Consider the following 24,267-nt stretch of genomic DNA (forward strand, 5'->3'; position numbering starts at 1 on the left):
GAATGTCAACACTGTCTTTCAAAAAAGCAGCTTTTTTCCAAACATGTAAAAACAGAATACACAAGTGAGGCAACAGTAGTCAACACACCTTTCTCAGAGTTGCCTTTATTAAAGGTATCCCAGTACATACTTGATTATGCTTTAGAATCAAAGGGTTTATTTTCTTTTTGTGTTCCACTGCCTTAAAACAAACAAACAAAAAAAAAAGAAATTTGCATTGGTATTAAAATGCCATTTATTCTTTTCTTTTGTAGCTCAGGTCCAAGTAAACATCACATTTCATATACAAATTATCTTTATTAGCCTTACTAGAGTTCATTCCCTCTGTCTACCTTCTTCATGTCAAGTAAACAACTGGCCAACATCCCCAGGAGAATCTCTCATAATGGAAAGCTCTCTGTTTATAATCTAAAAATCCTGATCAGCAATAATTTTGATAACTTGCCTGTCTCTACAAGATAACCCACAAGGCCTGCCTAGGTGTAACTGTTGCTGAAATAGCTAAAATTCCAAGATAACAATGATTGTACTGGAGCTGGACAGAGAAATCCTCATCAGGAGGCACTGAGTCAAAGGCAGCAGTATACACACAGCTCAACAATGCCATGCATTTCATTAATTTCTGAGTTCTCCAGTCTTGAACCAAGCTATTTACAGGCTGCCTTGGTCAAGTCTTGAAACTTTTAGAAACTATTTGTGTGCATTTTATGCTAGTTACTCAGTATTATCTAAAATAATGCCTATGGTGAAATGCTGGCTTTACTAAAACTAATTTCCCCCCAATTAACTGTAATAAAATAAGATTTCTCTTAGCAAAGGAACCCTTAAAGCAGGAATTGTCATACCTGTTCATTATGGTTTTACTAATACCCTGAGAAACACCAGGAGTAGCATTTTACATTAAAGGAGCCAGGAGGAAGAAAATTAAGGTTCTGTATTTGTTTAAGGGACCTCTCCAGAAAATAATATTATCATTCATTTATACAGAGCAACAGGGTTAGTTTCTTGTAAACATGATTCACCCTCTACTTGATTCTGTAAGTGCATAATTCTACTTGATCTAGGAAGTGTATGATGGAACAAGGAAACTGAACCTACCATTACATTTTACATTGCACATCTACCTGGTGAGATTTAGGCAACAATTCTTAATTACTAATACATTAACCCCAGCTATTTTCATCTTCTGAATGGCCAACATTTCCCAGGAGCTGTGGTGGCTGGAGTTTAATCACTGGAGATCAATCACTGAAGTAGTTGAAGGAGAAAATTGATGCCAGGACTGCGACAGCGGCTGCCACGACCAGCCCTAAATCCAGAGGGAACACAGGCAGTGAGGGAAGGGCAGCACAACCAGCCCTAAATCCAGAGGGAACACAGGCAGTGAGGGAAGGGCAGCACAACCAGCCCTAAATCCAGAGGGAACACAGGCAGTGAGGGAAGGGCAGCACAACCAGCCCTAAATCCAGAGGGAACAGGCAGTGAGGGAAGGGCAGCACAACCAGCCCTAAATCCAGAGGGAACACAGGCAGTGAGGGAAGGGCAGCACAACCAGCCCTAAATCCAGAGGGAACAGGCAGTGAGGGAAGGGCAGCACAGGCAGCAGCAGGCAGGGAGGGGAGGGTGAGTCAGGGGCAATGAGCACAAGGAGAAACAAAAAGAGCTACCCCAAAAACCACTTTTATTAGCATGCCCATTACTGATGCAGCTGAGGAGACACACAGAAAACCCCGAAACATCTCAGTGATGATGTAAGGGCAAACACTTTTACATTCAAAGCAAATACGTATTTACTGCTCCTATTTAATCTTTCAGTTACTATATTCTATTTATAATAATTAATAGAAACCAGAAATAACTGCTTTGTTGATTAAAGTGAAGCTATTTCAATACAAGCAGCCCCACAGCAAAGAGAGTTGTACTAAGTGCAGACAGATCTCTGAGAGCTGGACGAGGCAGCACCATGGAGAAGCTGCAACGGAAAGGAGAATTTTGTGGCTGGTGTTCCCTGAATTCCTGAGATGACAATTAGGATGCTGTGGGAGCTAACAGTCCTGAAAGGGGCCAGTGCAGGTTCTGGAGTGCCATAGCAAAAATCTGGGAAGGAACATACCCATATTTTGTTGGAGCTTCAACAGCAACGTTGCTTTTGTCAGCTGTGCCTGTTGTGTGTCACTCGGGCTGTCAGTCACTGGGCAAATATCAACTGCATGGAAATCAAAGGAAGAAGGGGAAAATTAACAGTTGTGTTTTATAGTGAATTCATGCAAAAGGCCAAGAACTTCACATCAACTTTATAAAGTGTATTTATGGTAGAAAAAAAAACAGTTTATTGCAGTAGAAATTATACAACAGCAATAGCACAGTGCTAAACTATGCAGTATGTCTCAAAGGGTAAAACTAAAGAGACAAAATACATTTCAGGAGCAGCTCCTCTCCCAAAAGTCATTTTCCACACCCTGCTTCCAGAGTAACATTCCCAACCCTCTTTGCATAGCCTGGGGAGAATTTCACTACGTGAGAGGGAACCACCAAAATGTACCACTAAGCACCTTCCAAGATCAAAGGTTCCCTCCAGAGCCATCTGTCCTGAGCTCAGGGTACATGCAAATCCCACTGCCACGAGAGGATGAGCCCGGCAGCACTTCCCTATCCAACAGCCAGAGATGCATTTTTTCCAGCCACAGAAATTTCTTTCTGAAGATCCCCTAAAAATACCCTTTCACAGCAGGCATTGAGGACTCATTCCTCTTTGGAAGAATTACTAAATTCTTAGTCTGCCCAGCCAGGATGTGAGAGAGCTTGAGTCTATTTCCAGGCGGATGGGACTCAAACCTGTATCTATTTCCTTTGCAAAGATCTCCCTAACCCCTTGGCTATATCCAGCTTGTTAGAGGGGCAGGAGAGAAAGAAGGGCATTAATCTCCAGTCCTTCAGCCCAACTTGTTTGAGCCACATAGAGCCAGCATGGAATACACCATACACCCCCCAGTGACAAGGCTGCTTGATGGTCGTGGGCCAAAGGCCTTCAATTTGCAGCATTCCCATCTTCAGGAGTTTGCTATGACTTGCCAAAAATTTGGATTACAATTCAGAATCTACAACCACAGGCACCTTCTGCACAAGCAAAGGGTAAGACAAAGTGTTTGTCATGGCAGTAGGAGCTGGATGTGTCTGGGAAGAATGAGACAAGCAGGCTCAGATAAGAGAACAAACCTAACAGACTGTTCTGGAGACAAGGGAACCCCCAGCAGTACCAGATATCAGGGTTTAGAAGGCCATGGAACACTGATCTGAATAAAAACAGATCTCCATTTCCACAGAGGGGTTGACCATCAGCAATAAATCACAAATTACATGCTTGAATAATAAGGCACATCCTTTGTGTGAATCATATGCAAATGTTTCATGAAGTACTTTCTCTGTCATTAACTATGGTGGAAATGGGTAATCTAGATGATCAGAAAGGTCGTTTCTGTGGATTGGTTGAGTCATGTGGATAATTGTCTTCAAAATATCCTTAAGTCAAACTTGCACAAGACCTGTTACACAAAAACACCCAAACTAGCTTTTAAAACCTGTCTTTAGGTTTTTTATCCCTAAACCCATTGCACTGGTACAGGATGTACAGCAGAGAAATCACTGCCTGATATGGAACTCAACAGGACAGTGAGATATACAGATATACAGACATTGCTTGGAGATCTCTCTGCAAGCAGCACATCCATGTAAAATCAAGATAACAATATTTCAGTGCAAAGTGTGCTTTTTGAAGAGAAATGATCAAATATCCCCGAATCCCACTGGTCCTCAACGAGGCCATGGCTAGAAAATTATTTTTTCTGTGCCAAGAAAAACACTCCCTCAGCTGCCTAAAATATGAGCAGAAGTCTTCAGCTAGAGTAGAGGAGTTATTAATTGCTGCAATATAGGTTTTCAGTAAGTATCTTTAACTAGCACAGTAAGAGGACTTCTGTCCAGAGTTTTGAATTCTGTAAAACATCCCACTTTGGGACAATCTGACTGCATTTTTTGGGCCACCTCTGACGTCTAGCTCCAGCGGGTTCCTTTCTGCTGTATGATGAGCTAATTTGAGGTTTCTAACTTGAGGTTTCTTTGTGCCTCCCTGTGCTGAGGGGACCTTTGGAAGCTGCACATCAAGGCAGCTGCACATTCCTCTCCTGTTCAGAGGGGAAAAAATAAAAAATAAAAAGACAAAGGGAAAAAGAAAAAAGAACCACCCTTGAGCTATTTAGTTACCACAGGCCTTTATGCCATCACATTCTGGCAGGTTTGCATGTAGAGCAGCAAAATCACATTAAGAGTTCCCACAGCAGAGAACTCTAGTACCAGTTAGAAGAATCCTTAATTCTTCAGTTTCCTAACCAAGATGGGGAAGTGATTACCACTGCTGAGGTCTTATTTCTGTCTATCCACTCAGGGTATTTAACAGCCTACCTCCTGCACCAAGGAGGAGCAGGGATTTAGTAAAGCCAATCAGAAATGCAGAGCTTTCAGTTGCCTTTATTAGAGCACTGAATACCTTGAAATTACAGTGTTAGTGCTATTTAAGGCTTTCATTTATAAATAGCTCGGGGTTTACTTTCTATTTTCCACACAGCAATTTTAAAGCATGACCCAGGGGTGTCCCCACTGGAGAGCTGTACAGAGTCAAGAGACTAAAACTGCAGGAGACAGCAGGAGAGCCCCAAGTTCAGTAAACACATAAAACTGACCTCAAAAATTCATGTTTTGACTAAAAGCTGCTTAAAAAAGAAATCTTTTGCCTATACTGATTAGAGACTCGTGTTCTAAAGTGCGTATTTTAAAGAGCAACAAAACACCAAATTATTTCAAAAGCCTGCTTGTGTTCTTGAATTTTAGAGAATTCTTTTTATCAGCAAACTTTCCCCAGAACCTCAGTATGAACAGCATTTCCAGTTAATTCGAGGTAGGTGCCTCAGACCACAGGAACTGTGACACAAACAGAAAGGCTGATGACACGATTCCCTACAAAACAATTACTGAATATTGACTATTATTAACAAAGTTAGAGCTAAGCTTAGAGAAACAACACATACTTCCCAAGTCAAAATGATGCACACTGGAAAAACCTTTGCACAAGAGAAACCACAAACTCCATTATGACACAAAAACGTGTTCACAGCAGTACTTAGACATTTCATACCAAAGCAACAATAAAAATCAAATCCCATAATTAATGTTGGTTTTTTTTTTTAGAATGCAGAACACTTTGTATACATTTAACAGGACTCTTTCTACAATGACCTTCCTGGTATGACAGAAGTGTATAAATAACTTGTGATTTTAATAAACCACAAGTGACTGATGCCTCAACTTTAATTATCAGAATGAACAGTGCTGTGCTGATAGCATTATTGATATCACTGCAAGTAACAGAGGACAAACTTTATGGTGGTCACCAGGACAAGGCCAGGCTTTCCCAAAATCCCCTTGCATGTTTTTTCCTCTCCTCTTCTATGCACTTGTTTTAATTTGTGGGTTTGGGGTTTCTTTTTAAAATAAAATACATACCTACTTTAATTTGCTTTTCTTTCAAAGAAAAGGCATATAAATCCCCCCCAGTTAACTCTACAAGCAGCAGACTACAAGAACACCCAAGCTCCTTTTGTGGGATCACTTCACACCTATTGTTGGTATTAATCTTTGGGATGCCTTGCTGTGAGTGGAAAGGTGTTTCCTTCCTACCAGCAGCTCACACAGCCTTACATAAGCAATAAAGCTGAACTGAATCATCACCTCTCTCCTCCCACACCTCTCTCCACTGCTACAACAATACTCATTTGCTTCTCTAAGCTACACTGATTCCTTAAAGCTCAGTAGTAATTAGTTTTAAGAGCATTAAAGTTACTCTAATAATGCCAGAGAGATTTTTATTGGCTTTCCTGTTTTCCTTGAGGTTCCTGTTCACCTCTTACTCCTCAAAAGGATGAGTCAGTTCACAGCTAACAGGTCTAGTTAAAGCCTGGGGGGAGCTGATTCATTTAGAAAGACAAGAATTTATGGTTAACTCTGAAATTAGGAAACTCAAAACTCCCTCCAACTTAACATGTAAGTCAAGTTCACCCTGCAGGGCAAGTCATGGATGCATTGCTCTGGTTTTGTCCCTAAATATCAACATCAAAAAGTCTTCATAGTTCTTAGGTGAGAATCAGTGTTGGATTTTTTATTTACTTAAATTATGAAACTGGAACCTGCAGCTCATATGCATGTTGATTGGGGAAAAAAAAGGGGAGCAAAATCTCTTCCATAAGACCACAGGGAATGTTATTAGGTGCATTTCAATGTCATATTTGAATTCTACATTGAAATCAACATTGCAAGGGAAAAAACCCAACATGGCATGATATAGACCAGAAATATTCAGAAAGAAGAATCCAGTAACTAGATTATGTCAAAATATCTGTATTAAAGGGAATATAGCAGTCTCATAATCAGACCATAAACTTGTAAGACATTCAGTACGAAATTAAAAGTGCTCTGAATTTTGTTTTCATTCCAGGTGGACCACAAATCTTCAAGTTTGGGCACTGCATTTGGGACATAAATTAAAACACTCCAAATAAAGAAAGATATTTGGTGCTTTTTAAAACATCAGGCCTAGCATGAAAACTTCCTGAAAGACACATTAGACTATATGAATGTTTTGCTAGAAGAATTTTTGAAGTGTTTTTAATTCTGTAGTGAAAAAACAGTAGATTTGACTAAATCACTCAACTTATTCTAAGAGTTTATTTGTCAATAAAGGATCCCCTCTAATTCATGAGCACAGTGGTGCATACAAACCTTGGTTAACGTTTCTACAGCAGCTCATGGGTTGCAGCCATGGCTGTACTGAAAAACCAAAATATTTGAGAGGAAAAAGAGAAGTCTTTTCCAAGAAACGGAACCATTTTCACAATATATTTAAGCAGCAATGTATTGTTATAAATCCTTAGAGCTGCATATGAAGTAAGTTGACTTTATCCATATCTGGATGGATATATATATATATAAATAGCCTATGCTATTATCCATATCTGTATATATATATAGAGATATAGATATATATATGGAGATAGATATAGGTATAGATATATATAATGGCCTATGCCATTAGTCAGCATTTTCCTAGCCCCTGACCCAGCCTGCCCTGGTTCTCAGATATTTACCTGTGCTGATGTCCTCAGCTATGTGCATATCTTCAGCTTGCACAGGCTGATCCAACATCTCCACAAAACGTTCTTGGATTTCTCCAGCAGCCTCATCACCAAACTTATAATCACTGAGCATCACACTGGATCCAGCAACTGGGACAAACAGTCTCTGAGGCAAGACATGATATTCCCTCCCAAAATCTAAAAGGAAAGAGAAATACCATCCCAATAAAAGCCTTGACAGTTATGATAAGATTCTTCCATAATCTCTGAGCAAAAGATAAAGTCATTGCAAAAGAAGAGCTCAAGGTCTCTATGTAGAAACCCTGTTTTCAGACATGCCTGGCTTAGTGGGCTGCTGTTATATGGATTTATGTCCTTACATTATTAGTCTCTCCAGAAATACCCTGGGCAGCTCCAAAACAGACCATAAAACGCAAAGCAGAGCTTTTCTCCTGTTTGGAATGACTTGCAGGAGGGCTCTGGGAGAGCCTGCAGGTAAGAGCTCCCCGAGGAGCAGGATTTCACCAGCGCACAGGATTGCAGAGGTGTCACACTCCGAGCCACAAAGTTCGGGTGCCACCTAGAGAGGGGACTCAGAACTACGTGCAATAGAAAAGGCTCTCTGTGCCCAAGATACTTCCATTGATCTGTTAATTAACTCCTTTTTGGTTTAAGGCAACGACACCACTGCACTGACTTAAAGGAGTTTAAAGAGTCCCAGCATGAGCTCAGAGATCTCGTCTCTATCCATCAATATTAACAGGAACACCATACATGGATTAAAAAAAAAAATAGAAATAAAATTTTAAAGTGTGCAAGGTACAGTTGGAACCTCAGAGACAAGAGTTTCAACTACAGAAGTTTTAAAAATCACAAAATTTCTGGTGAGTGAGGAAGAAGCTTGGATTACATTTTGTGGTCACAGGAGCTGAACACAAACACAGTGTGAAAGCCGCGATGGCAAAGGACATAAATTGACAAAAAAATTTCCAGATTTAAGAAAAAGTCAAGGCTGACAAGCAGCAATTATACCTTTTACTTTTTATTCTGCTCTAACCATACTGGAGCTTAACTGTAACAGAATTATCTACAACCACTAAAATTCACTGCAAATATAAGCTGGTGGCTTTGTTTGTTTGTTTTTTTTTAATTTCTTACTTTTTTTCTGAGGTCCTTCATTTAAAATCAGATCTTCAAATAGTATTTCACACCGATCACTCAATGTGTTTATTATGTCTCTTTTCAAAGCCTGCAAGAAGAGAGTGAAATCATCAGGACTATCAAAACTATTTGCAAAATCAAGACTTTTGCAAAGCTTTTAACCAGGAAGAAATAAACAAAGCCCCATATGTTAAACCCATGGTGAAAGAATAGTTTTTTTCCCAGAAAATAAAAACTAGTGTGAATTTTCAAACTAATAAATAATAATTTATTAATTTAAAAAAGCTAACATCAAAAGAATTGGTATCAAGAAGGAAAACCACAAAACAAAAATGTAAAGCCAAACAAAAAAAAAAAAAATAATAATTAAAAAAAAAAAAAATCAGTCCCACGTGTTTCAGGAGAATGTTTCTGATGGACTAAGACCCTGCTCAGTACCTGAATGGCTTCTTTCACCTTGGGCTTGTTGCTGTGGATGTAGGCCCTGCATTTCACAGCTCCCCGGAGGTTTATGGAGCCACTGCACACCTGCACCGTCGCCGTGGACCTGGGGCTGGTGCCCTGGCACTGAGGAACAAACACATCCACTTTTATCCCAGGCCCTTGCAGCAGAGTCACTAAAACCAGAACCAGCAAACCAACAGCAGGTGCTCACACACAAGCTGTTTCCCTCATCACGCAGACCTAATTTTATTTAAGTTATTCATTTGGTTAGGTAAGACTGAAAATCTCTTTTCTATTATGGAAAATGTGTTTATCTCTCCAGGTGTTTCAAACACTTGTGTCTATGAGACTTTAAAACTTTCCAGGCTTGTGGCAAATAACAGCATTGCAACTGTTAAGTCTTTTTCAGGCTTTTTTTAAACAATGAGGTTTTCATGTTTGCTATAATCAGTGTAACCCAGAGTGTGCTGGGACTCATCCCATCAGTCAGTACCAAATTATACACGTGGGCACACTGAGAGCTGCATCAAACTGTTGCCTAGAAATGCTCTCCCTAATTACCACAACAATGAGTGTGAGCATGAAGCACTCCAGGACAACACCTGGAAACACTGGGATGCACAACTTCCACACCAACTGCACAAACCACTTCTGCCAAAAAGAATTTTCCTCTCCCTGCAAGAATTAACCTCAATACAATAGACAGTAACAACAAAAGAAACTGAGATACTCATGGAGACTTTAAAATGGCATTGGAAACACTTCTAGTTTTGCTGAACACAACTTTGAGAATCCAGGAACCACCTGACAAAACAGAAGGCTACAAAACAAGGTCTGGATACATTTGGACTTCAGGACCTAGACGGGGGCACCAAATTCACAGTTCTTCACAACTCAGGTAGGGAGGAAACTCCTGACATAGATCCAGCAGTTCCAGATGATGATTCAGCTCACGGGATCTACGCCTTAATCCAGAGCTGGCAGTTGAGCTTCTGACAAAAGCATACAAGTGAATGTCCAAGCTAGCCAGGGCAAGCTGTGGATTGAAGTGCAGGGGTGACTCTGAACTTCAGATGCAAAGTCACTTGAAATCAATGTACACAGGTACCTACAGGTATCCTACTACCAAAGGAGTTAGTCACAGGACTTCTTTTCCATAAACTGTTTTCCAGTCTTTCAGCTATACTGTGCAACTCGTGGACAACATGGTTATCTCACCACAAAAATTTCTAAAGGCACAAAGTATGCAGATCTGTTGACAATCAGTTTCACATTCAATATCCATGTGGAGAAAAAAAAGTCTTAGGAATAAGTGAGCAAGATTTCTAGACAATAATTCAGAACCTTGTTCTTTTATTTTTTGCCCTATTTTATAATTTAAAGGCAAGCTTATACTTTGCAAACCACTAAAAACTTACCAGCTGTGTCAGAACCTTGACATCAGAAAACTGAGTGCTGGGCTGAGTATTTCCTCTGAACTTTTTCTGAAGGGAAAAAAATTCTTTGTGTCATGAAACAGGAAAAAAAAAAATCCCTGAAGCAGTCTCCTCAGTATGGCATACAGTGTTCCCTAGTTTATAGCCTTTGAGAAGGAGAAATAGCACTTAGAAACCAACCAAGAGAATAGAAGTACAAAACTAAAAGGAGAGATGAAGGCATCAGCCAACGAGGTGACCAGGTGACCGAAGTAGATCTTTGAAATGTCATCACCCACATTCACACCTCACTCGTGCTCTGTAATAGAAACATTTCAGTCATTTCACACATAATTACTGCATTCACACTGCCCGAGGAGGGAGAGGCAGGAATGGAGCTGAGAGCACGAGCAATTCTGTGTATTGGTTACTTGGAACAGCCGATCATATCAACAAACACTGCACAGGAGATGTCTCATTCAATGCTTTGTCACACAGAGGTTCCAATCATACATCTCTTAGAGCTCAATTCCTCCTTGCTTGGTACTCACCTGCCCTTCCAGCAGTTCTGTATCCTCATCTTTAACTTGGCCATTGATCAGAAAAACACTGTCATCTATCTGTTTTGACCATCGGTTTAACCCATTCTTTAAAATAAGTGAAAACAAACAAAAAAAACACAAGAAAGTGGAAAGAATTTCACTGAAGGGTTGGACAGTCCCATGCTGAAACTTACAGAAGTATGTGTTTTAATAGTTAACCCTGAGAGAGTTTTGAAGTCTGTGAAAACCTTTGTTTTTCCCAAGGTAAACCTTAAATGCACCACATTCAGAACAAATTAAGAAACAAGCATTGCAAAATACTGAAGTGCCACCCCAGGGATTTGGAGTTGTAGAGAGGGTTGTAGCCCATTGAAAGTCAACTCATGGCAAAAGCACCCCATAGTCATGCACAAATTGGGTGTAACCTTTCACCAGGTGAGGCACCAGAGAGGTTACCTGGGATACTCATGACAATTATTACATAATTTTGAACAAAGGAAACTTCTCACTGAGCACAGCAGAAGAGTTACATTTAAAAGAGGAATAATTGCTAAGCATTCTCCACTGATTAGTCCTACTCCTGTCCTGCACTGTTCAACTCCTTCTCTCTTATTTCATTTTCAGCAGAGAAATGAGTGTGGTTACTGCTGTGTAGGAACTGGTGCAGGCAGTGAGTTACCTTGGTATTCTTCTCCAGGTCATGGTTGGGAGAAGTAGCAAGAAGTGGAATGTGGATGTTCACATTTACTGTGCAGCCCAAAGCTACCCAGGAGGCAGTCAGAGCACTCTGGTACTTCCAGTCTGCTGGTTTAGCTGAACTCTGAGAGCAGAAAAGAAAAGCCATAAAGCATCTACCCAAAGCACTGTATTGAGGCTTTTTTGGGGTTTAGCATTACTTGCCAGCATTAAAAGCTGGGTGTGGCACAGCAGGATGAGCTTACCTTTGGGTCCTGCACATCGTAGGTCCGGCAAACTACTCTGTGCTACTTAAAGAAAAAGACCCAGTGAAAAGCAAGGGAACAACTAGGAACAATCCACAATTAACTTAGTCCTCTACTAAACTTCCTTGTCGAGCTGATTTATGCTCTGGAGCAAGTTCTCATCTTTCATCAGTGTAAAAAAGTGGGAAAACATTTGCCCATAACCTCCAACTGCCACAGTGATGCTGTGCCATCTCTTACAAACAAATTAAGATCAATATGTATTGACAGGAGAAGCACCAAGGCACCAATTTGTAATTTGTCCTCATCTCTCTCTCTCCTCAGAGAAAAATTGCTTTCTCTCCATGTATTATGTCATTACCAACAGCTCCTGCATTCTGCTGCAGCTCTAGTATTGATCCCACAGGTCTGCTGCTGTCCCAGTTCCATGCAAGCACCACTGGTAACAGCAATTCAAGAAGCCAAACAGTAATTCAGATTTTTTTTTTCCAGTTTATGCAAATCAAGACTGACTGGGAAAGGTGTCATTTGATGCTGTCACACAGACAGACCTCATAAGAAATTACGGAAATTTTGCAAGGACAAAGAGGGTCAATAGTCTTAACCATGGCTAATAAGAAAACTTCATTCTTTCAACTTATACATCTCTAACTGAACTTAAACAGCCTCCTCCTCCCTAATTCTTATTTATTTAGCAGTAACTGGATAAAAGAGGTTGGGATAGCAACCTCAGTCAATAAACCTTGGTCATAAAGGATACTTTTTTGTTGCAGAACAGATTTGAAGTGCTGCTCTGTCTGAGACCTCCTCCTCAGCAGGTTTCCAGAGCCTTCTTTTACTCAAGGACTTTTCCACTGAGAAGATTAGCTAAAGACCAAAAATATATTGCAAAACTATGCACTATAGTTCCTGGAAAATAGTCTTGTACTAAAATTTTAAGTCCAAGTGATATCAAAATTATGTATAAGCAGGAAACACAGCTCACATGTCACCAAAATGTCACATTAAAAAAAAATTCAACAGGATTCAGAGGCACATTTCCCCAAAGTGAAAGAGGCTTGTGAAATCTTAATTTAGCTCCCTTATAAACCAAAGCAAGCAGCACACATTCACATGTCCAACCTGCATGCTTTTGTCCTTACAGACGTATTACAGTTTTGTGCCTATCAGCTGGCTCAGGAAATTGTGCAGAATAGCTACTAATTATAAAAAACAAATCCCCCCTAATTTTTAATTCAGCAATCACTGATCACCTGGACACAGCTCACCTTTTTTAGCCAGCTACCAGTTTCATGAAGCACAACTTAGGTGCAATTACACTGAACTGCCAAAATTGACTCTTGGATCTCAGGCTGCCAAACCTGCTCATGCTTAAATCACTGACCATGATTATGTTAGAAAAAAGATTAAATGAACATACATTTTCAGAACAGAAACCCAATATGGCAGTAGATGCCCCAATACTGTAACAAAAATGCGTTTTAAACCTATCAGATATTTCTGAGTATGTTTTAAATTTAATCCCACACTCCTAAGTCAAGTGCACACAGTGTAGACAAGATGTTTCTCTTAAAGGAATCAGAATTATAGATCTTTCACTGCTGTAAACACCTCTAAACTGAGTGATTCATTCAGACAAGGAAAGCTAACATGTTAACATCACTAGCACCTTTATGTGGCTTTATATTAAGCAACAAGGATTTAGCTTAATATAAACCTTGAGGATGTTTTCCCTAAGCCGGAATGTCCACGTGCAGTAAATGCAGACAAACCCAGTAAAAAGAAATTCAGATTTGCTATTGCAGTAACGAACAGGAGGTTAACAAATAGTGTCCTACAGGACAGGGATTTCTGAGGTTCCAGACTCAAACCCACACATCAAAGCACAACTCTTGTGACATAAAGCAACAAAACTACTGTGTTTTAATCAAGTCAGTGGCAGGGAACTCCTCACACACACAGCCAAGGATGTTGCTGTCCTTCCAGCAGGAACTCCGCTCACCTTGCGCAAAGCATTTTGACCGTCTTTAGCCAGCTCTGGAGTTGCAATCATAAACACACCAAGAACCAGCAACCCTCCAGGGAGCATTCTGGACACCTTGAAAATGAAAATGAACATTTATGAATAGGATTGGCAACCTAGAAACCATGTAACTCGAGAGACAAGTGGTGAGACAAGTCTGCACCAAGAGCAGCAGTGAATTAAAGGAGACTGGTTTTCACTTACAGCACCCTCTCCCTGCAGGAACACATCCTGCAAGTGTTTTCCCTTCAGTAATATCAAGTGTCCTTTCATCAAAAAACCTGAAAACATTAATGGTATTTCTGGTTTAAAACACCTGTGCCCAGCATGGTTAGGAATGCTCTGTCACTTTGAAAAAGGGCTTGAAAAGATAGAAGAGCTGAGATCCCTTGTGTCCATCTTATTTCCCTCCTGTTCCTGCCAGCCCTTTGTCACCTCCCAGAGTGAGTTCTCACCTGACTGGCGTGTGTGGTGATCCACTCCTCATCCAGGGATGCCAGCTTGGGAGGGCCCAGGCTCTCCTCCTGCTGCTGCTCCTTGGGAGGGGTTCGCACAGCCCGAATGACATAGTCCCGCTGGGGGGAGCACTTGCCAAAACATCAACAGAAGCAAACACAGCTTGAGGCTGGTGAACAGGGGTGTCCCCAGTTCACAGGAATTAATGGAAGGACAATTCCACACTTACCTGCCCTATCAACAAGCCAGTGACATATGGCTTCACCTTCGTGCTGAGCTCTGTCAGGTACTGCCCGATACCTTCCTCGACAAGGTAAGTTCTACCCATGGCTCCAGGTTTAAGTGAGGTGCTGTAGTTCCAACCTACAAAACACACAATGCATAAAGTGAAAGAAGGCACATACACTGCAATGGGTACAGCAGAACAAGTCTCACACAAAGATCCTTTAGAACTGTTTGATTGAAAACTCCCTGCAAGGTCATTGAGTCCAACCATTCCCCCAAGGCCACCACTGACCCACGTCCCCAAATGCTACATCCACATGACTTTTAAATCCCTCCAGGGATGGGGATTCCCCCCTGCCCTGGGCAGCTGTGCCAGGGCTGGACAGTCCTTTCAGGAAAGGATTTTTTCCCAATATTGAATCCGAACCTACCCTGATGCAGCTGGAGACTGTTTCCTCTCCTCCTGTCCCTGTTCCTGGGAGCAGAGCCCGACACCCCCCCGGCTGTGCCCTCCTGTCAGGAGCTGTGCAGAGCCAGAAGGTTCCCCCTGAACCTCCTTTTCTCCAGGCTGAGCCCCTTCCCAGCTCCCTCAGCCACTCCTGGTGCTCCAGCCCTTCCCCAGCCCCGTTCCCTTCCCTGGACACACTCCAGCCCCTTCTTGTCATAAGGGGCCTAAAACTGAACCCAGGACTTGAATTTTGAAATGCTATCAAGAAAATGCATCCTGCTGCATGATACTTCTAAAGGATGCACTGTTCCATTCACACAGTGACTTGCTGAACTCCATATGTGTCCTGGAACATGCTACACCACTTCCATTCCAAGGCCCAAGCACTCAAAGCACAGCATCTGTGGGCATTCCAATGAGCAGCCTCTGCAGATCCCCCCCAGAACCCAGGGGCTGCCTCAGACTCCCCTCCCTGTAGGGCTGGGCTGAAAACCCCTTCATGCCTGGAGAGCTCTCCCATAGAATTACACACTATAAACCCGAAGCCCAAGAGCACAAGGTGAGAAAGCAAAGAGCATCCTGAACCTCCACAGGGGAGGTGCTCACACACCTCAACTCATGCCCCCATAGCCGGGCTCAGCACTTGCAGACCCCCGGGCTCAGCACCTGCACATCCCCGGATCAGCACCTGCACATCCCCGGATCAGCACCTGCACATCCCCACAACAGCACCTGCACATCCCCCCGGATCAGCACCTGCACATCCCCCCGGATCAGCACCTGCACATCCCCCTGGATCAGCACCTGCACATCCCCGGATCAGCACCTGCACATCCCCCCGGATCAGCACCTGCACATCCCCGGGCTCAGCACCTGCACATCCCCCTGGATCAGCACCTGCACATCCCTGGATCAGCACCTGCACATCCCCACAACAGCACCTGCACATCCCCCCGGATCAGCACCTGCACATCCCCGGATCAGCACCTGCACATCCCCGGGCTCAGCACCTGCACATCCCCCCGGATCAGCACCTGCACATCCCCCTGGATCAGCACCTGCACATCCCCCCGGATCAGCACCTGCACATCCCCCTGGATCAGCACCTGCACATCCCCCCGGATCAGCACCTGCACATCCCCCTGGATCAGCACCTGCACATCCAGAGAGCTCAGCACCTGCACATCCCCCTGGATCAGCACCTGCACATCCAGAGAGCTCAGCACCTGCCCATCCCCCTGGATCAGCCCCTGCCCGTTCCCGGATCAGCCCCTGCCCGTTCCCTCAGCCCCTGCCCGTTCCCGGATCAGCCCCTGCCCGTTCCCTCAGCCCCTGCCCGTTCCCTCAGCCCCTGCCCGTTCCCGGATCAGCCCCTGCCCGTTCCCTCAGCCCCTGCCCGTTCCCGGATCAGCCCCTGCCCGTTCCCTCAGCCCCTGCCCGTTCCCTCAGCACCTGCACAATCCCAATTTCTGCAGCTGCCGCTGTCCCAGCCAAGCACCGATGTGTCTGGTTACGTCATCACTAAGCGCCGCGGCGCAGGGAGATGACGCACACCAATGCCGAGCGGAGCGCGGGAAAAGTGCGCGCGAGGGGACGCCCGGGCGCAGCCCCGCCATGCTGGGAGTGGCGGAAGCGGCCGCGCCTCCCCGGCGCCTGTCGGGCACACGGGGCACCTTAGGGGCACGCACAGCTCCGTGTCCGTCATGGCCACGAGGCCGTGCGGTCTCCTGTCGCGGCTGCGGCGGTGACGCGGCGCTGCCGCCACACCCGTGATGGCGGGCGGCGCGGCCGCGGCGGAAGCGGAAGCGCGGCCGGCTCCCGGCGGCGGGCGGTGCTGTGCCGTGCCGGAGCCATGGCGGCCGTGCTGCAGCAGCTCCTGGAGCGGGCCGAGCTCGCCAAGCTGCCCCGCGCCGTGCAGGGCAAGCTGGAGCGCTTCCTGGGCGACCAGCAGGGCGAGATCGACGGGCTGCGGGCCCGTCATGAGCGCTTCAAGGTGGACAGCGGTGAGCGCGGGCGGCGGGCCCGCGGGGCGGCCGCGGTCCCTGAGCTCGGGGGAGGCAGCGCGGGCGCAGCACGGAACGCGGCGTTCTCTTCCGGAGGCTCTCGGGGGCTGCCCTGGGGCTGCGAGGGCTGGGAACGGGCCTGCGGTGGCACCTGATCGGTGTTCGGCTCCTGGAGTGTTTTTTTCTTTTTTTTTCTTTTTTTCCTCTTGTTGATTTTTTTTTTTTTTCTTTTCCTCTTGCTAAGAGGATCAACAGGGTTAAAATTGTTCACGGATAAAACTGCGTTTGAAATGGGCTTAAAGAACAGCTTTTCACCAGGTTTTTAACTACCATTGATACGCAAAGGTCTGATGAGGAGCAGCTGAGGGAGCTGGGAAGGGGCTCAGCCTGGAGAAAAGGAGGCTCAGGGGGACCTTGTGGCTCTGCACAGCTCCTGACAGGAGGGGACAGCCGGGGGGGTCGGGCTCTGCTCCCAGGAACAGGGACAGGAGGAGAGGGAACGGCCTCAGGCTGGGCCAGGGCAGGTTCAGGTTCGATATTGGGAAAAAATCCTTTCCTGAAAGGGCTGTCCAACCCTGGCAGAGCTGCCCAGGGCAGGGGGGAATCCCCATCCCTGGAGGGATTTAAAAGTCATGTGGATGTAGCATTTGGGGACGTGGGTCAGTGGTGGCCTTGGCAGTGCTGGGCCATGGTTGGACTCTGATCTTAGGTGTCTCTTCCAACACAAACAGTTCTGTGCCTCAATCTGCTTTGGTCCTCGTTGTGGAGGAGAAATACAGCTTTGTTCACACAGCTCTCAAACAGCCTTAGGTTTATACTTCACTGTTCAATTCCCTTCCCTAAAATGACCCTGATGGAACCAATATTTTTATGTTGATTTGGAGATGAGTTGATCACAGAACAGAAATACCAGCAGAGAGCAGGAGACAAGAGTGAGGTTGTGAATATGAGTTAATTTGTAGAGGATGTGACATAATTCTGATGTAACTTTACTTCTACCTTTCAGTTTCTCAGTCTCTCTCGTGATAGAAATCTTGGTAAATGTATTACTAAAGTGTGGTGTAAATTAAGGTAACCCACAGAGTTTACTCTCTTCCTGATCCACTCTTCTCTTGTGTGGCAGGAGGAGCAGCATTATTTGAGATTGTAAAGTATGAGAGGAAGAAGATAAACAGACATCCCTCAGTGCTTGCTTAGAAGCCCATCCTGCCCAAGAGTGGGATTAATTCTGCTTTTACTAAGTATTTTACACTGAAGCTCCATGACACAGTTACTGTTTTAGATCACAAAAATTCACATCTAATTCTTTTTTTTTTTCACTACTAAGGGACTAGAATCCAGGAATTAATTTTAAGAAGTCTTCATTAAAAGTTTCTCCAGATCAAATCCCTTGATACCTGGGGATATGTGGATTTTATTGTAGATGTATAGAAATACTCCAGAAATAAAAGTTTTAAGCTGATGAGCCCACACTGCATAATTAGGCTGATGCAACTTCTCTGGTTACATTAAAAATGTTAAGGAACTATTCAGATTAATTAGGCTCTTATTTGATGGGCAATTTCACAGAATCATGGAATGATTTGGGTTGGAAGGGACCTTAAAGCCCATCTCATTCCAACCCCTGCTATCAGCTGGGACACCAGGCTGAAACATATCACAGTTTCTGGAAACATACCACATGTCATGCTAGCAAACTGTTTTAAACAGTGTTCATTCAATGTGGAAATGCTGTTTTTTGCCTTCAAAAATGTTGTGGGTTTTTTTTTTTTCCTTCCTTCAAATTCTCTTACTATCTTAGTATTTTTATATATTCTCTTTAGAATGCTCCTAGGTAAAGGTGAGAAAGAAAACCATGTTTATTATATGAAACTGAGATGACTTTGTTATTTTGCAGAACAACAGTACTTTGAAGTGGAAAAGCGACTGGCTCAGAGCCAGGAAAGACTTGTAAATGAGACCCAGGAATGTCAAATGCTGCGGGAGGAGCTTAAAAAGCTTCGTAAGTGTAACTGTGTAGCATCCTTAAGTGTTGGGCAGGGTATTCTCCCTCCAGCCCAGTGTTGTGGGAACTGCTTCAGGTTTTACACCGGAGCTGAAAATCTCCCATCAGCTGCATTTGTAGAGATGAGATTTGGTGGTGTATTCCAGTCAGCCTTTTTTAATGGACTCTTGTTCTCATGGGAAAAAAGCCCCTTGCTGGGTAGTAACGGTACATGGGCTATGTATTCATCCTCACAGAAGGTGCTTCTGCTCTAAGCAGTGCCTTAGTGTACCTCAGTACCCCTGGGCCATCCATGGGGAGGTCTGGCATTCTTCTCTCTCTTTTGCTAACAATGTTTGTCAGAGAAATTGTGACTGTGTTGCATTTGGAGGGTGAGTTCTGTCACGTTCTGGTGGAGGTCCCTCACTCCTCACTGCTGTTCCTTCCCCCCAGATGAGCAGCTGAAGGTGCTCAACGAGAAGAACAAGGAGCTCGAGGCTGCCCAGGACCGGAACGCGGCCGTGCAGGTACTGCTGGGCCTTGGCCAGCAGCTGACATCCTGTGCCTCCCTGGCCCTTTGCAGCACAGAATGCACTCAGTTCCCAGTGGAGAGGATCAGGATCAGCACCAGTATGAGCTCATGGACCTGTTTACATGTCCATGTGTGCAGGAAAATTGCAGAACTTTTAAAGTAAAAGGTGGTGTTTTAGCAAACTGAATGACAGGTGAGCAGGTGCTTTTGTTTCAGTTTGGATGGATTGTTCCATTCTGGCTGAAACCTGTTGTGAAGTGACTTTAAACCAAACCCCCAAAATTCAGACAAAGGTATAAACAAGAGTTCTGTTTTCCCCCATCCTTTCCCACACTCTGGCACAGTTTGTCTTGCGTTATGCCCAAAAGTCACTGGTTGCAGGATGAGTCACTTGAGCTGACTGATCCAGCAGAACAGTAATTTTGAAGCAGGAAGCTAAAACAAGTTTATTATATTGATTTTTCCACAGTGAGAAGGTGGATCTCATGGTTTCCCCACAGGTGCTTACCTGGGCCTGACTGAGGTGCTTTGTAGTGATACCTTGAGGGCAGAGATAGTGTAGCCTGTAAATGAGCCAAGATTGTTGACTTTGTTTTGATTTTTATATTGGTGCATGTAAATTGCATTGTTTGGTTGTTTATATTGGTGCATTGTTTATATTGGTGCATGTAAATTACATTGTCATTCCTTGTTTACTCTGTTACCCCTTTTATTTAACCAAACAAAGCTGTTTCAGTAAACTCTTGACTATTACAGCTGTTTTTCCAAGGATATTAAATTGAAATGCAGTTTTGAGCAGCTCCATTGTGATTTCTCTGCCCACTCTAAGCCTCTTATCCCAGTGTTCAGTTGGCTGGGGTAACTCACTGAGGTTTAGCTTGCTGCTGTGTGGTTCTGAGTGTAAGCAGTGGCTATAAATTGTTCCAGGGAGCTGATCACATTTCTTTATTGCCCTTCTGCAATCTTTTTCAGAGCCAGTTAAGTCGAGAGAAGGAAGAACTGGAAGCTGAGAAGAGAGACTTGGTCCGAACAACTGAAAGGCGATCTCAGGAAGTTGAACATTTAAATGGTATACAGCCAGGAACACAGTCAATAAATACCAGGAAATAACACAGTCATTGCAGAAAGACACCAGCCTGGTGCTTGTTTTTCTCGATTTAAAATTGTGCCTTATACAGTATCTTAGTGCCCAACATACAATTACATACAAAGTATCTTGCATGTTGTCATTCTTTACAATTTAGTAATTAAAGCTGTTACGCAACAGCTTTTTCTAACACTGTTTTCCCCCTCCAGAGGATGTTAAACGCTTAAATGAAAAACTCACAGAGGCAAACACAGAAAAGGCAAAACTTCAGCTGAAGTTGGATGAGCTTCAAACATCAGATGTTTCCATGAAGGTGAGTAGGGCTTTATAAGCACAGTGTGTGTTCTGCATTATTTGTTAGGATTCCTTGGAAAGTAGGTCAAGTGAGTGCCTGTTATTTATAGCAAATTCTTTTATTATAAAATTGGTGGCTCTGACTAGAAGTGAGATCTGTATTCCTGGAAGATAGGGGGTATCAGGCTGGGCAAACATGTTCAGGCCTTCTTGGTGGCAGTGGAAGGAAGGACTGCTAAGAAGGACTTCAGCTCCATGAAGGGAGGTAGAAAGGAGAAGAATAATTAGCTGTGAACCTAATTACTCTGTGGGCAGAATAAAGAGAGGAGGAAAGGACAAAAACCTCAATATCATAATTAATTTCCTCTAAAAGGCTACTAATCTTGTTCATGTTCCCAACTAATGTAAACTTGGAGGAAACTAACTCAAATGGCAGGAATTTCTCATTGCTTGATAGTTGTAAGTTGCTACCAGTGTAATAATGAACACTGCCTGTATTTACCAATTTATAGTATATTTTTGCTACTCCTTGTTTAATCAGAGTAGTTTAATTGGCTGCTTTATTTTCTGTGGAACCACTACAGTCACACTGTGCAATTCTCTTTTCAGTACCGGGAGAAAAGGCTGGAGCAAGAGAAAGAGCTTCTGCAGAACCAGAACACATGGCTGAATGCTGAGCTGAAAGCCAAAACAGATGAACTGCTCCATACTGCCAGGGAGAAAGGCAATGAAATCCTGGAGCTCAAATGCAGTCTGGAGAACAAAAAGGAGGAGGTAATGTAATTACTGAGTTGTCATTTCTTAGAAATTATACCACCTGATTTCTGCTAAAGAAAGCCAATACTTTAATGACTGTATTTGAGTGGCCATTTAAGCTCTTTCAGCAACTTTTGGGTTTGTTTTTATTTTTAAGTTAAAAACAATGAGACAAGTATTTTCCAAAATAAAGTGGACTAGGACATAAAAATCTTATATAGTGTCCTTACTTCTTCTCTGAATAGGTTTCCAGAATGGAGGAACAGGTGAACAGCTTGAAACAGTCAAATGAAAACCTCCAGAAGCATGTTGAAGAACTTTTGAATAAACTGAAGGAGGTGAGACAGCTTGAAATACGTTAAATGGCATTGCAGTTGCTCCTATAAATCAAACAATAAAATGAGTGAAATAGAAATAGTGGAATGTTCCCCTACCCTGTCTCCTCTTTCATTTGCCAGGCAAAAGAGCAGCAGACAAGCATGGAGGAGAGATTCCACAATGAACTGAATGCCCACATGAAATTATCCAACTTGTATAAGGTGAGTTTGTTAATTCTATTATAACTGTAGTAGGGTCCAAATCTTATGTAATGCAGGCCAATTTTGGAGGTTTTTTTCCGCACAAAATTTGGATGTGGAAGGGCTAACTTCCATTGCAGGACTTTGTGAAACATGCAAAGCATTGTTTTATTTGCTGCTGTCTTAGTCAGCATTTAGACTCTTACATTGTTTGGATTATCTTGGAGAATAAGCAAAACTGGGATTGAAATAGTAATTTTATGCCAACTATTTTGAGGATTCATGTTGTAAACTGTGGTTATGTCTTAGGGTCTATTGGAAGGTAAAAGTGTATGTGGAAACTATAAATGTGGAAGAGATTTTTCTGAGTTAAAGTTCATTTCTGAACACTGCAAGTGTTGGTGATTTGGTTAGGACCCAGCTGAATATCCTGTACTTTGTCAAAGACACACCATCTAAACAAGTAATATTTGTTCTGTTTGCTCAAAGAGTGAAAAATACCCTGTAACCTTCTTACTAAGTCAGCTGAAATGTACAGCTGCTTGCTCTTTGGTTTGCACGTTTTAGTGCACAAGCTACTGAGCTCTGCTTTGTGAGCTTTCTTGCACAGATACCCAAACACTGCACAGCTTTGCACTTGGAAGATCTCAAGCTGGAAGCAAAGAAACATAAACTCATATGAGTCCCTAAAAATACCATATTTTTCAGACTGTTTGAAATAGTGTATTGAAAATTCTCCGTTTTCTTTAGTCAGAAGAAGGAAAGAGCTAGCAGCAGCTGTAAACACCTAAGGCCATGCATTGTGTTGGGAATTGCCATGTCAAATCAGTGTCTGATGCTTCTTACTCTCAGGCAGTTTGCATCAAAGCGAGACAATCCACGTGGAAAGGATTGACCAGCTTAGGTGAATCTTTCAGCATTTTCTGCAGAAAACTGTGTTCATAGTTTGTGGTCAGTTTAAGCTTTCTTGTAAATGTAGGGGTGCTGTTGCTGTGTACTAAAGGTGAGCTAAAATGCTCTCTTCAGAGTGCTGCTGATGACTCAGAGGCAAAGAGCAATGAGCTGACAGGAGCAGTGGAAGAGCTGCACAAGCTCCTGAAGGAAGCAGGTGAAGGTAAGCTGGCAAAGGGAGGGGAGCACTTGGGCTCCTTTGAGTACCGTGGTGCTCTGAAAAATGGGCATTTTGTGTTCCTGAAAAGAATTTCATTGGGCTTTTGGGGTGATGGAAATATCAGTCCCTTTGTAACAAAAACTGTACCTGACTAGTTGAATTTACTGATGGTTGGGGAACTGTTTTCAAATACACCTGGAATTCTGCTATGGATTTTGATGAAAGGGTCTAATTTTGCAAGATATGTCTTCACTTTAGCTTTTTGGTTTAGGTTCCTTTTCACTGCTAAGGACAGTTGATATTTTTGCCCTTCTCTAAGCAAAGGTTGATAGGCAGAGGTTCATGCTTTTCTCACACTGCTGAGTTTTCTTATCAGCATGAACTTCTGCAGATCATATAAAGTAAAATTTAAGGTACACAGCTAAATTCTGATACTTTTAAAATAAAAATCAATCACAACACATAACCTACTTGTCTGATTGAATTTTAGCTAATAAAGCAGCCCAGGAGCATTTGGCTGAGGTGGAGGAGTCAAAAGCCACCATGGAAAAGGAGCTGAGAGAGAAGATCAGTAAGCTGGAGAAGGAGCTGGAGAACGCCAATGATTTACTGTCAGCTACGAAGCGTAAAGGTGGGATAAGCTGGCACCTGAAATACAGAAACTCTTGGGCTTCTATGATCTTTCAAGGATATTGTGCTGAATTTCTCTAACAACCAGCTGCATTAATCTAATGTCATCTTTGGTAATTTCTAATAGTTCATGCATGTGCTTATATATGTATGTAAATATGCTCCCCTCAGCAGAAAGGCATTCCTGTCATAGTTTTCTGAGGTCTTTTGTTAATGTTATCTTTTCAAAGAAAACGGAGAGGAAACTTTTCTTCAGGGCTGAATCAGCCTGCTTTTAGTGATTTTCTGGAGAGGGAAGTGGAGATGGTAAACTAGTCTTACTTTCCTCTTAAAAAAAATGCAGCAGTGAACAAAACTCTTGTCCTTAAATTTCTGTTTAACATTAAACTTTGCTCATTATTCACTGTTCTAGCTCTGTCCTTTTTGTCGTTTACTACATATCCATAGTTTCTAAAGTGTAGAGAGCAGGAAGGAGCAGAGGCATGGAGTACATTTGCTCTATCCCTGTGTTAATTT

The 24,267-nt window shown here is 43.1% G+C and overlaps 2 protein-coding genes across 8 annotated transcripts in view; one reads left to right on the top strand and one right to left on the bottom strand.

Moving 5' to 3' along the window:
• Positions 1-79: 79 nt before the first annotated feature.
• Positions 80-16,369, bottom strand: ODR4 (odr-4 GPCR localization factor homolog). Of its 3 annotated transcripts, none has more exons than XM_053985506.1 (14): positions 16,289-16,369; positions 14,393-14,526; positions 14,163-14,282; positions 13,687-13,782; positions 12,445-12,551; positions 11,685-11,721; positions 11,423-11,563; positions 10,753-10,848; positions 10,205-10,270; positions 8,781-8,909; positions 8,340-8,430; positions 7,194-7,379; positions 2,114-2,206; positions 80-1,309 (listed from the first exon to the last, which is right to left on the bottom strand). In XM_053985506.1, exons 2-14 carry the CDS (start codon positions 14,489-14,491, stop codon positions 1,242-1,244), a joined length of 1,329 nt encoding a protein of 442 aa, XP_053841481.1. In that variant the 5' UTR covers positions 14,492-14,526; positions 16,289-16,369; the 3' UTR covers positions 80-1,241. The 3 variants fall into 3 exon arrangements, with proteins under 3 accessions (XP_053841481.1, XP_053841480.1, XP_053841482.1); XM_053985505.1 differs by having other exon boundaries at positions 14,163-14,294; XM_053985507.1 differs by lacking the exon at positions 12,445-12,551 and having other exon boundaries at positions 11,685-11,726; positions 14,163-14,294.
• Positions 16,370-16,685: 316 nt separating this feature from the next.
• The window catches only part of TPR (translocated promoter region, nuclear basket protein), a 33,776-nt gene continuing 26,194 nt past the window's right edge, over positions 16,686-24,267 (top strand). For all 5 annotated transcript variants that reach the window (XM_053984790.1, XM_053984792.1, XM_053984793.1 and 2 more), the window contains exons 1-10: positions 16,686-16,839; positions 18,737-18,841; positions 19,277-19,350; positions 20,328-20,424; positions 20,652-20,755; positions 21,346-21,510; positions 21,738-21,830; positions 21,951-22,031; positions 23,037-23,124; positions 23,612-23,752. In XM_053984790.1, coding sequence (XP_053840765.1) covers positions 16,689-16,839; positions 18,737-18,841; positions 19,277-19,350; positions 20,328-20,424; positions 20,652-20,755; positions 21,346-21,510; positions 21,738-21,830; positions 21,951-22,031; positions 23,037-23,124; positions 23,612-23,752 — 1,099 coding nt within the window. In that variant the 5' untranslated portion in view covers positions 16,686-16,688. The remainder of the gene's footprint in view (positions 16,840-18,736; positions 18,842-19,276; positions 19,351-20,327; positions 20,425-20,651; positions 20,756-21,345; positions 21,511-21,737; positions 21,831-21,950; positions 22,032-23,036; positions 23,125-23,611; positions 23,753-24,267) is intronic.

The sequence above is a fragment of the Vidua macroura genome, chromosome 9 (genome assembly GCF_024509145.1).
Source record: "Vidua macroura isolate BioBank_ID:100142 chromosome 9, ASM2450914v1, whole genome shotgun sequence".
NCBI classification, from domain to species: Eukaryota; Metazoa; Chordata; class Aves; order Passeriformes; family Viduidae; genus Vidua; species Vidua macroura.

Bases quoted from the DNA above. Each gene is read 5' to 3' on its own strand.
- ODR4 (XM_053985505.1), bottom strand. From the start codon at position 14,491: ATGGGTAGAACTTACCTTGTCGAGGAAGGTATCGGGCAGTACCTGACA. The intron at 14,295-14,392 runs GTAAGTGTGGAA...TGTTTTGGCAAG, and splicing joins CTGGCTTGTTGATAGGGCAG to TGCTCCCCCCAGCGGGACTA. The intron at 8,910-10,204 runs GTAAGTTTTTAG...TTTGTTCCTCAG, and splicing joins TCAAGGTTCTGACACAGCTG to TGCCAGGGCACCAGCCCCAG.